This window comes from Macrobrachium rosenbergii, chromosome 56 (genome assembly GCF_040412425.1).
Source record: "Macrobrachium rosenbergii isolate ZJJX-2024 chromosome 56, ASM4041242v1, whole genome shotgun sequence".
NCBI lineage: Eukaryota > Metazoa > Arthropoda > Malacostraca > Decapoda > Palaemonidae > Macrobrachium > Macrobrachium rosenbergii.
The window spans coordinates 4026229-4038616 of NC_089796.1; the positions used below are offsets into that span (position 1 = coordinate 4026229).

Below are 12388 nucleotides of genomic sequence, written 5' to 3' on the forward strand. Positions count from 1 at the left end.
TTCTCACTAGAACTAGTGTTTAATATCAGACATTATTTCATACTTGTCCGGATTTAAAATAGCGATTGGAATGATATGGATGCATTCCATAAATATTCAGTAAGCCTCTGTTGACCTAGGGTCCTAGACAGTGAATAATGTATCTTTTTTGTCAGTTTAGTGCTGTAGGTTGCTGCATAGGTGGAGATAAAAAAAAAAAGTAACCAAAGAGATGGATCACTCATCCGTCAAACTGCATTCCGCCATCTTAAAAAATCTTTCATGAGACTCTCTCTCTCTCTCTCTCACTCTCTCTCTCTCTCTCTCTCTCTCTCTCTCTCTCTCTCTCTCTCTCTCTCTCTGTGTGTGTGTGTGTGTGAAAAGTAGAGAGAGGAAAACCTATAGGTCTCATGACAAAGATGAATAAACGACTGAACACACTCTAATTTGCTGACAGAGGACAAAGACTTTTGCGTGCTAATTATCCTGTGGGTACAAAAAGAGACGTAAAAAAATATATCTTTATGACCTCATTAGTTCCAGTTACTATGGTAACGTTTATCTGAATATAAACAATACCAATACTTTATTTTCAATACCTAGATAGAATACCCAGTGCTGAGTTCTGTGTGCGGACTCGGGAATAAAATTTGTAGTATGGTTTAGTAAATCTAATATTAAAAGGATCATTTAGACTGTTATAACATAGTGTTTTTATTTGTGTGTGACTCTGTTTCCATTTTTCTTATTGGAGTGGGTTATATGACCGTTAGAAAAAGTAAGCCCATTGCACAGGTCCGTTTATCTTTCGCAGTACTAAGGATTCGGTAATCAAATTTGTCGGAAGGATAATGTATTCAATTATATATTAGTATATTTTGAATCTCGTGTGACTATTTTCGTGATGTGTTGCATCGGAGTGGTTATATGCCCGTCAGAAAAAGTAAAGACATACGCGATTTAGTATACCCCCCCTTCGTCATGCATGGAGATCAGTTGTAAACATGCAGCAGACGACGTCAAGGTGTATCGGGTCATACGCAGGTAAATGCTCAATCATTACTCTTTCTCTCTCTCTCTCTCTCTCCCTCTCTCTCTCCCCGCCGCTGCAGTGTTTGCCCACGGTAACCTTAGCAACCACCGTCGTATATTTTTTCCCCTCGCACTTGTGTCGTTTTCTCTCTAAGGACCAAAACGGGCTGGTTTCTCTCGGCCCCCCCTAAAAAAAAATTACCCTCAGTTGTCATTTTGACGTATAGGTTACCCCCCAACGCAACCGGAGGTTAGCCCAGGGGCGCTTCAGTTTCGTTTAATATTTGTTGCCCGTGTGAATATTTTATTGCTGTTACGTGTGAATTGTGTTTAGGTCATGCATATTGATGTTTAAGGACTCACGAGGATGCCAGTTCGCCCTTTTTTTTCTGTGTTAGTGGAATGATATGTGTGTTTTTTTTTATGTGTGTGTTTTCAGCAACCGTGGCCCGTTCCCTTTACGTATATGCCTTAGCCGTATTTTCGTAGGCCTGGATGTGTAGCCTAGGCTAGTGTGTTGGCTGTAAACCTCTGTTGGCCCTCACGGATCGTACTGTAATGTAATTTTTCCAGTGGTAACGTATTTAGCCGCATTAACTATTTATCTTGAAGTTGAGTGACTGTGCATGAAATTCAGTACTGAATTAAATAATAGCCACATTCCTTCGTCCAGAGGTGCTTAGCTTAGTCAAAAGCCTAGCCTAGACAACGCCTAGTTTACTCCATTTCCAGAGGACTGACTTGTAACAGCAACATAGCCTTTAGACCAGTCTTAGCAGTAGAAGGACATGACTTGCATAATATTACTGTAGCCTAGTGTATAATTATTGTTCTTGTAGTGTCATTCATATTGTAGAGTTTGTTTCAGTATCATAGGCTCAGCCTAATGAGAAACAGCTTTTCACAATACGTTAGTTATGTACTCCATTATGTGCTGATCACTGTACTCTTTGTAATTAGGCTAAGTTTAACCTGCCAGATTCTTCTGTTCATTTTTTTACTCTTGAATATGGGAGCATGTTCTAAAGATTCAGCATGTTTCCAAAGGCCTTTGTCTACTTTACAACAACTTTTGCATTGAAGATGTTTCAAGAAGTTCATTATAGCCTAGTAATAAAGTAAAAGCAATAAGTATCATATGTTCTTAAGAATGCATTATTAGACTTTTTGTGTGATGTTTTCCAAGGCAGAATTAGTTATAAAAATTTTTAATGAATTTTAAACTGAGGACCCTTTCTTTCCCCCATTGGATGTAGATGTGCAGTTTGAGGGTGTAAACTGTTATTGAGAATTGTGCTCACTTGAGAAAGATCTTTCACTCTGTACAGTTGAGGACCATGGTCTTTATATTAAACTTGTTTAGGGGTGCTGCTTCAAATTAAAGCATAAGCTATGAGGCAGTTATTTTTACTTAACAAAACAAAGGTGTCATTAAGTAAAATTTTATTTCCCTGATTACAGGACATTTAAAACTAATAATGACTTCAAGTGACAGGCTTATTTTATGAACTGTACCAGTATTGACAAACTGCAATTTTCTTTCGTAAGACACTTTATCCAGTGAGGAAGGATTTTTAAGTTCAGACTACGTTAATGAGTATGAAAATTATAATTGAAGTTGCACTTTAGTTTTTATGGTTCACAAAAATGAAACCTGTAAATTGTACCTGTCTGAGTTAAGTTCAGCTTTTATGTATGTTGTAGTCTTCTGTACTGTTATCTAATTGTCTACTTTGTCATTAAGATCTATAATTTTCCAAAATTGTATGCTTTCTGAACATCATTAGGAACATAATTCCATATTATGAATCGAGATGTTCCATATTTGTAACCATTGGCATTACTTTAGGTCTTCTTTGTAGTGCAGGAAAGCTTGATGTCATACCCTTTTTAATATTTAGAATATACTGTATGTGTTTTACATAGTTTCTCTGAGACGCATGTAAATATTAGTTTTTTGCCATTTTGTAGGAAGCATGTTAAGGGATTTGACAAAATAGACCTTAAATGGGCCTTTATTGTAGTTAGTCCTCTGCTGGAGATGCTGACTAGGCTAATTTTCATTACCTGTGGATGTGCTGAGGGAAATTAAATTCTTGGTTTTCTTATAATTTTACTATTTTCCTCTTAACTAATGGGGTGCATGTAATATCTGTCATGTTTTATACCTTGTGTATGCAATTTAGTACACTACTGTATTCTGTCTGTTATGCATTAGAGCGTCTCAGAATTGGGGTATCAGTAATGTCAGTGCTCAAAAACCAAGACTGAATCACTTCATTGCTTGATTCATGTTTAAACTACTAAAATTCCAAAATTCCAAAATTAACAAAAATTTACCTACAGAATTGACTTAAAGATTAAGATGCTGATGTTGTACACAAAGGACTTTGAAATGCTGTAAAACGTAAGTCATACTGGGATAAGAATTACCACTTTCCCAGGGAAATTGGATGAATATGAATTTTTGATGCATTAATGAAAGACTGAAATTCAGGCATGTCACGTTGGGGTAAAAAGAAAAGTTATGACAACATTCATAATTACGTTGAACGAGTAGAGGATGTTTTGTTGAGTGAAAGTTCATGGTCAACAACAGATTCAGAATGTTCAGGATGCCTTCACTTGAGTAGAAGGGGCAGTCTGCAGGGTGAAGGTACTTGCGAAGCAGGACTTGAACTAGCAACATTTTCACCTACTCTGACACTGTAAGTGAACAGTCACTAATAAGAGAACAAAATTTTTTTGATAACTCTGTGCACAATATATGCCCTCTTTGTTTTATGTATTTGTTACCATACTTTTGTTGTCAGTCACTAATTATCATTGGTTGCACGTTTTGCATGCACTGCATTTCATCACAGCTTCTTAACTATTGCTTTTGTCCTCAGTGTTTGTAATGGGATGTCTTTATTCTAAGTGCTCCTGTCTCAAGTATGTTATGTTCATTTTGTAAGATAGTAATGAGACTCTTAGTTTAGGCACAATTTGTTTACTCTTGAAAAGTATCCTTTGATATATTTGCTGAATTGTTTGTCAGTTGCAGTCCACAAGTACATACATTAGAATGAAGGTGTGAGTGCTGTCTTTTTATTGTTGAAAAAAGTTCAATGTTTTTCCAAATGTAGGAGTTATCACAGTGGAAAATTGATGAGTCCATTAATAAAGAGACACTTTTCAAGGTCTCTTTTGTTTGGGATCATTAAGGACCATAAATGTCATTTATTGAAATTTAGATTTTTAATGTAAAATGCAAACCATAGTTTTACATAGCTTGAGTTGCTGATCCTAAACAGGAAGTGAAATTGGTATTAATAACAGTAATTCAAAGTCAACAATTTAGTTAAGACGTTACATCCTGCAGATTGATAGCATGCACAGAGAACAAGTGAGCACAGTGGAAGAATTCCCTTGCATCTTGTGTGATGCTGCTTCTAAATGACTGTTCTTTTGAGATGCTGTTTATAAGAGGCAAAATCTGATGAGTAACAAGCACACTTATATAGCCAATACTAAAACATTCAAGGCATCCCACTGAAAACAGTAATTTAAAATAATGTGAAGCGTAAGCCAAGTTGCTCTTTACTCTCAACATTGTTAAAAGACTTTTTTGCAAAATTTATCACCTCCAAAAAGATGTCTGGCAGAAATGATCTTCATAATGGAACTGATCGGTATAGAATCCTGAGAAGTTGAGATATGATAAGCCAAGGAGCTACTGTATCCAGCATGAGCAAACCAAAGTACAGTAGATGTGAGTAACTGCGAACACCATTCCAAAAGCTGGCATACACTATCATTCATTTAACTGGCAAGGGCACTGATGATTGGATGTGGCCCTTGACAATACTCACTGTTGACTCAGATGAGTTTTGGCAAGCAGGTGATCATTGTCTTTGCTGTAATGGGGACTGGACACATGTATCATTACTGTGGACAATTAGAGCATTGTAATTTGTATGAATTAATTTCTGACATTAAGTATTTCTCAGGTTGCCTTAAGAGTTATTTACGCTTCCATTCATGAAGGCACTTTTTATACATGTAAAAGCAGCATTATGATGGAAGAATGGTATTGTGACTAGTTGCGTGCAATTCTTATTAACAGTATTGTGTTTTGTATTCCATCGTTATCCTCACTTTACTGTAATCTTACTTTGTTTTCTTAATGTTAAAAGCTGTTGTCTGATAATATGTACAGTATTAAGGAAGGTTGAACCACAAAAGCATAAATTGAATTCCTAGTCTTAAGTGAAGGTCAGCATACATTCATGATAAGTCTTTTGACTGCATTGCTCTTGCAGGTATAAGCTTGTGTCCAGTTTATTATGTTTTATTGCATAAGTAAATATGCTGTTATTCGTGCTCCATATTTATTTCCTTTATACTCTCTTGTTTTTCTCTCTAGCACAATATGCTTACGTTAGTAAATGTAGTTTAAGTGACTTTGTACTGGAGTGTTAATATCCAGGTACGGTAAAATGTAAACATATATTTTCTTACTTTACCTTTCATTCTCTGAACGAACTGTATGTGCTCCAGTGGGCTCAGCTGACAAATACTCATTGAATTAAAACTACTGTATAAATATGATCCATTCGTTCCTTTTTTAAATTATGCCTGACGCATCTTCCTTGTCACCGGGCAGGGACAACGGGTATGGGTGGAACGAGTATGCCAATGCCAACTACATTCAGAGTGCCAGTACCCACTGTGTGCTAGCTAGGGTCAGGGCATGTGCTGCCGAACGAGCCAGGCATGTCTCGTCTCGTCACCTTAAGGACACTAATGTTAACCGCCATGCAAATCCTTTAACTGAGTAAGTATCCTATATTTGTGATTTTTTTAATCTTGAATTTATTAGCATATGCTGCTCTTTGATTGTGCAAATCAGGTTTGAATTTACAGTGATTTATGATACTGTTGCCGAGATCCTTCACGTCCCTGACGACCGAGGGTTTCAGGGCCAGAGGACCCCAAGATCTTCAAATTGTTTAAGGAACTTTAGCAGACATAGTAATAACTAATGAGATTGTCAGGGTTTGCTTTTAAACTTATTCAGCTGATTAAGTGTTAATTATGTACATTCTGATCTTTTTTATTTCTTGCTTTTTTCCAGGGACGGGATGTTGCAGCAACTAGCATTACTGGCCGCTGGTGCACAGCCATGGAACCATAAGATATGCACTGCGCATTCTAGACGCTTTGCATATGCAGCCACCCTTGCTATATACGTTTATGTAGTGAGTTATGATAGTATTGGTAGAGGCATGCAATTCAGTGGTCTTGCCCATGTACTCCTATTTCATGTTGTGCTTTTTTACAGCAAACAGTAAGTCCTTGCTATCTAAAAATAACTGGTGCTGAAGCTATTTCAGGATAGCCAATACTCCAGATATTCCCAAATATGTTTAAATTTTATCAATTCTTTGGTAGTATACTGTATTCTTAATCCTATGTATGCCAGACCATAAGTATAATTTTGATAAGTAAACATAACATTAAGTATGAGGCAAGACTAAAGATAGAGGATACCTCAGCTGGTACCATACACTGTATTTGTTGTGTATTATCTTCAGTAAAATATACGTAACAATTTTGTCCATATCACCCTTCATTGCAACAGCACTACACTGGGTACTCTCTCTCTCTCTCTCTCTCTCTCTCTCTCTCTCTCTCTCTCTCTCTCTCTCTCTCTCTCTCTCTCATTCTCTTATACAGGTATATTGATAAGGCCTCATGAACAGCAAATCTCTGTCACATAGAGATTTATTCTTCCTTTTTCTGACCTAACTCGCCCCCACCTTTTTCACAATACAATAAACCCCCCATAGTCGCGGTCTCACTCAATTATTCGCGGATTTCTCTGTGGAACGTATCTACCTATTATTCGTGGAAAATTCACCCATTCGCAGTATTACTGTATTTTCATATCTGGCCTCAACGACTAAATGCACTTTCTGTGATAAAACTTAAAATACTTAGAGTATAAGCTTTTTTCAGCGGTTTTTATATTTAAACTATCAAAATAGGCAGTTCTAAGTGTTTTTAGAGGGGTTTTAAGTATTCGTGGATTTTAGCTGTTCACGGGGGTTGGGGTACGCGTATCCCTGCGAATACAGGGGATTTACTATGTTGTATTTGAATGTTGCAAAATATGTGGGCTTAAGTTTAGTACTGTAATAGTCTTCATTCTTATTTTTTCCAAATTCCTAGTTTACAGGCAGTAAGTGTAACAAGGTTATATTGTAGTGAGTAATTTTAGAATATTTCAACTTTGTGATATTTGCCTCAGCATCAGTTGGTATTGCTGCCTTTTGATGTGTTATCTGTTTGTTGCTCAACAGGTTGAGGAAGGTAGCAGTGAGTATCAGCTCTTCAGCATATTGGCTGATCATCGGAAAACTATAACATGTTTGGATTGGCATCCCACCAGTGAAGATCTCTTAGCCAGGTCAGTAGAAATAAATAAGTTCTGCTTGGAGATGATTTTTTCTGTTTTATAAGTACATTAGATGATTATTGCCACAACCTGATGTGAATTTTTGAGGGGATATATGAAGTATAAGCCCTCACACTTTTACTTTTGCCGTAGCATTTGGTAGGATAGATAAACCAAATGCTGATAAGTTTGCAAAATCAGACAGATTAGTGGTTAATGTCTCACCTGCTAAGTTAGTACCCCTTTATTTCATTCTAAGTACATGTGTGCTATACAGTACTTTGTGAATGCCTTTTCATTTGATATTCATTTCATCATCTTTAACCAGTTGAAGGTCACCACGATGTATGTTTATTGTTTTGTTCTAACCTTCATTTATCATCATTGAATGGGGACACTTGGATTTTCATATACTGTAAGTAACTTACCAAGTAGTTACACAGCTATACTTTTCCACTTGTGCGGCAACTTAAATGTTAAAAATCGCAGTAGTGCTTCTATTGTTTTTGTGTAGGTGACTACCCCTCCCACTATCAGGGAACAGTAGGAACAACAAAGCAGAAAACATCACTTCTTTTCTACCGGAAACATCACTTCTTTTCTGCCGGTCTTCAACACAACATCGAATGTTTACTGCAGCTTTGTTTGTTTTACTGTATTTCATCGTTATTTTGGGCTATCCTTCCAGGATTTGGTGAAGTATTCACTTTTCTGTGTGGCCTTCAAGCTTAGTTCAGATAGTGCTTTTATACCTTTTTGACATTTAATCATGTTGTACTCAAGTTCCTCCAGCATTAGGTATTAGGTTAACTAATGGCTTCTTACAACTCTCATACTATCTGCTCAAAGTGCAGGGGACTAGTGAGTTCAAAAGATCTTACATGTGAGGAGTGTAAATTTTGGGACGAAAGGCAGTGGAAGTTATTGAAATCTCACTTAGAAAAACTAGATAGAGATTGGAAAAGGAAGGCGGCCTATAGAGCCGAAATTAGGGCTCATAGTTTAGAACCCACTCCTAAATCTAGTCGACTAGATGATCCTGCCACACCATCTTCCCCTGCTCTAGCCTTGATGTCTCCCCAAAGAAAGACTTTGGAGGGAAAGTCGCTACGCCCTGTTGACCTTACCCTAGACTTCTTATCAGACACCTCAGATCTAGGTTGGGGAGCCCTTCTGGGGAACTTGGAAGCTTCCAGAACCTGGTCTTCGGAACAACAGGAATTTGCATGTCAACGTAAAGGAATTGACTGCCATTCATTTGGATCTAATGTCCTTTGTGGAAACGGTCAGAACAAAACTGTGGTGGTGCACTCAGACAACACCACGGCTTTTTCCTATATAAGGAAACAAGGCAGAACCCACTCCTTCTCCCTATGCGAAGCCACGACAGAACTCCTCATTTGGGCAGACCAGAATTGGGTGAAGCCAGTCACCCGTTTCATCCAGGGGAAAATGAACATATTAGCAGGTGAAGCAAGTTGCCGCAGACAAATATTACCCACAGAATGGACCTTGAACTCCATGGTCTGCAACAACCTGTGGAAGTTGTGAGGCAGACCTACTTTGGACCTGTTCACCACTTCCAGGTCGAATCTGAATCTTTACGCCTTCCCGCCATTCAGCATGGTATGGGTAGTGCTCAACAAGTTTCAGTACCGTCACAATGTAACGATGACCCTGATAGCTCTGTTTTGACCCTCAAGGAGTGGTTCCTGTACCTCCTGAGACTCTTAGTGGACTTTCTGAGGATGCTCCCGCAAGATCCACGTCTACTCAAACAGCCCCACATTTGGAGATTCCATCAAGGACTATCTGCTCTAGGTCTGACATGCTTCAGACTGTCAGAACTCGTCAGAGCGAGGGGATTTTCAAAGTCAGCCACAGAGGCTATTGCAAAATGTAGATGTCAGTCTTCTTGCCAAGTCTACTAGTCTAAGTGAGCAGTCTTCCGACGATGATGGCACAATAACATCTCATCAGCTAAAACATCTATAGTCGAGATAGCAGACTTCCTCCTGTTCCTGATGACTGCCAAGGGGCTCTCCTCTTCCACCATCAAGGGATATAGATCAGTGCTGGGTTCAGTTATTAAGCACAAAGGTCTAGATCTTGCCTCTAACCAAGATCTTAGTGATCTCATTAAGTCTTCAAGACTTCCAAGCAGAAGTGAGTTGACTCCGTATCTTGGAATTTGGACGTAGTTCTTAAGTGGTTAACGGGCCCCGCTTTTGAGTCTCTCCGTTCCACTCCCTCAAGAACTTGACTAAGAGGACTCTCTTCCTTGTAGCCTTAGTTACTGCCAAGCAAGTCAAGTGAAATACAGACTATAGACAAGCGAATTGGTTTTGCCCAAGGAGACGCAGTCTGTACTTTCACACTAGATTTCTTGTCTAAAAACGAAACACCTTCCAACCCCTGGCCGCACTCATTCACCATTAAGAACCTTATGGACATCCTCTGTCCAGAAGAGGACGAAAGGGTCCTTAGCCCTGTTAGGGCCCTTCGATATTACATAGACAGAACCAAGAGAATCAGAGGCCCCTCCGGTAATCTCTGGTGCTCTGTCAGGAATTCCTTTTGACCCCTATCTTAGGAATCTTTATTACAGTCTCCTTACAAACGTAGAGGACATCCTGCCTACCTTTAAAGGTGAGCACAAAGAGATTAAGAGCAATCACCACCTCATATGTTTTCAGACATATTATGTCACTCTCAGCAATCCTTCAGTTGACGTACTGGAAGTGTAAGTCCATTTTTGCAACGCGCTATTTGAAAGAAATAGAGACAGTTTTTGAAAATTGCAGTACCTTGGGTCCTTTATTGGTGGCTGGCATGGTATTGGGAAGAAGTGTAGGAAGCATTCCTTTTTATCCTTGATCTCTTCGCTTTGAAGTAGGGGTGTCAAGTCATTGGGGAGCCCACCAGTCTTTAGTGGTTGGGTGATGGTTTTTAACTTCAATGCAGTGTAGGTGACAGTGTTGTCTGGTTATTATTTTTTGGTACTGTGCCCAGGGCAAGGGCAACTGTTCTTATTCTTTGTGAGCAATTGGAATTGTCCTTTACTCTAAAAAGCTCCCACTTAAAAGTAGAGACGACTCGCGGCTACGCCACTACATCACTACAGGTCAAGATGAGCACCGACCAGAGGGAGCAATTACCTGCAGTAGCTCTCTTACCAGGCAAGGAAACAACATTGTTTCAATGCTAGCGAATTGTCTATTTCAAATTCTTTTTTATGACTGAATGTTTTGGAGTAGAATTTGTCCATGGATCCCACCTCCAGTCAATGTGGGATTCAGCTGTGTAATTACTTGGTAAATTAATTACAGTACAGTGTATGAAAATGTTATTTTCATGACAAAATTAAGCTTCATATATATTTATCAAGTAATTACAGATCGGAGCCTTCCCTCCTCCCCTCTCATGGACATAAGGGCACAAAAGAAGTGACGTTTTCTGCTTTGTTGTTCCTATTGTTCCCCGATAGTGGGTGGGGTAGTCACCTACACAAAAACAAGAGAAGCGCTGCCACAATTTTTAAAATTTAGGCTGTCACGGGAGTGGAAAAGTATAGCTGTGAAATTACTTGGTAAGTATATATGAAACTTAATTTTATCATGAAAATACCATTTTTTTAATGTCTGATTGATGAGTTGGTTTCAGTGTTTACAGATTTCGGTCTGATTAGTTTCATTCAACTGGTTGATTAGTTTTCCTTCCACAAGCAACTTAGTTTTCACATGACATCCATAAGCCAAGAATTGATATAAGTGTTACATAATATCTAGAAGCCAAGAATTGATAGTGAATATTAGGATGAGGAGCAGTGACAAAATTAAGACCCAAAGTTACCCTGAAGGATCTTCAACTTTCACCTAGTGGACTTCATCAGTTTCTTGCAAATTGAGTAATTTTATTTAACTGCTACTTTTGGCATGTTGCCAAAGGATTAGGCATCATAAACAATTAGGGGTCTTAAAAATCTTTTCCTGAGCTTTAAGACGGACAGAAATATTCCTGCTGTTAGAATAATCTCATGGATCTTAGTGTCACTGAATAAAGCCCTTCACAAGAATCTGCAAGGTTAGATGTTCAAGACTCTTTTAGGGCCTTGGCAGAAGGCAACCCTCATCGTGGTATTTCCATAATCCACATGTGTCAGGAAGTTACATTGATTGCCAGTGAGTGTAACTTACGTGAAAGGATGACCATCAGGTACATAATGCTATGCTTCTGTCAGAACCAACCAAGGACATCTCACAAATAATCCAACCATGTCTTATTTTCAGCTGCTGTTTAGCTCTTACTGTGTCAGCCTTCCACATATAAAGGAATATGGGAGGTTTTTATTTTTGAAATAAGAATGTTTAAAGGATATATCTTCTATTTGTGGGATAGAGAAGGTTGATATATCTTCTATTTGTGGAATAGAGAAGGTTGTGAATAAAGTTTCTGTCTGCTGTATGAGAATTGTTAGTAATACTTGAAATGTTTTAGGAAAATTCATTCTGACAAATTTTTACAAGTTCCTGAGGCTGTCACGCTCTCATGAGAAGCCCTCAAACTTTACAGGTAAAAAGTGTTTTAACTGGCCGTTTTTATGTATAGTGTAGTAATGTGGCATGTTTTAAAGCTGAACACCTTTATTCCAGTGCTTCGTTAGATCAGCGTGTTTGCGTTTGGAGCGTCAGCAGCCAGAGTGTCTTGTATGCTATAAGCATATGTCGCGTCCCAACTGTGGTTGCTTGGTGTGTTGGTCACAGGCAAGTATGATTACTGTACAGTTGCTTACAAGTGGATTAATGTTCATAGATTTTCTTTATGACATCACCCTTTTGGAACTAATGGAGTTTACTTAATATTATTATTATTATTATTATTATTATTATTATTATTATTATTATTATTATTATTGCTAAGAGATTCACAGTTTCG

General features: G+C 38.3%; 1 protein-coding gene across 2 annotated transcripts in view; it reads left to right on the forward strand.

The window, feature by feature from the left end:
- The first annotated feature begins 897 nt into the window (after positions 1-897).
- Positions 898-12388, forward strand: part of LOC136836080 (WD repeat-containing protein 17-like) — a 38521-nt gene continuing 27030 nt past the window's right edge. The window contains exons 1-5 of one of the 2 annotated variants that reach the window (XM_067100028.1): positions 898-1023; positions 5660-5830; positions 6131-6254; positions 7359-7465; positions 12106-12216. In XM_067100028.1, coding sequence (XP_066956129.1) covers positions 965-1023; positions 5660-5830; positions 6131-6254; positions 7359-7465; positions 12106-12216 — 572 coding nt within the window. In that variant the 5' untranslated portion in view covers positions 898-964. Of the gene's footprint in view, positions 1024-3388; positions 3720-5659; positions 5831-6130; positions 6255-7358; positions 7466-12105; positions 12217-12388 lie in introns of those variants that run through there. The other variant, XM_067100027.1, reaches the window with a different exon arrangement.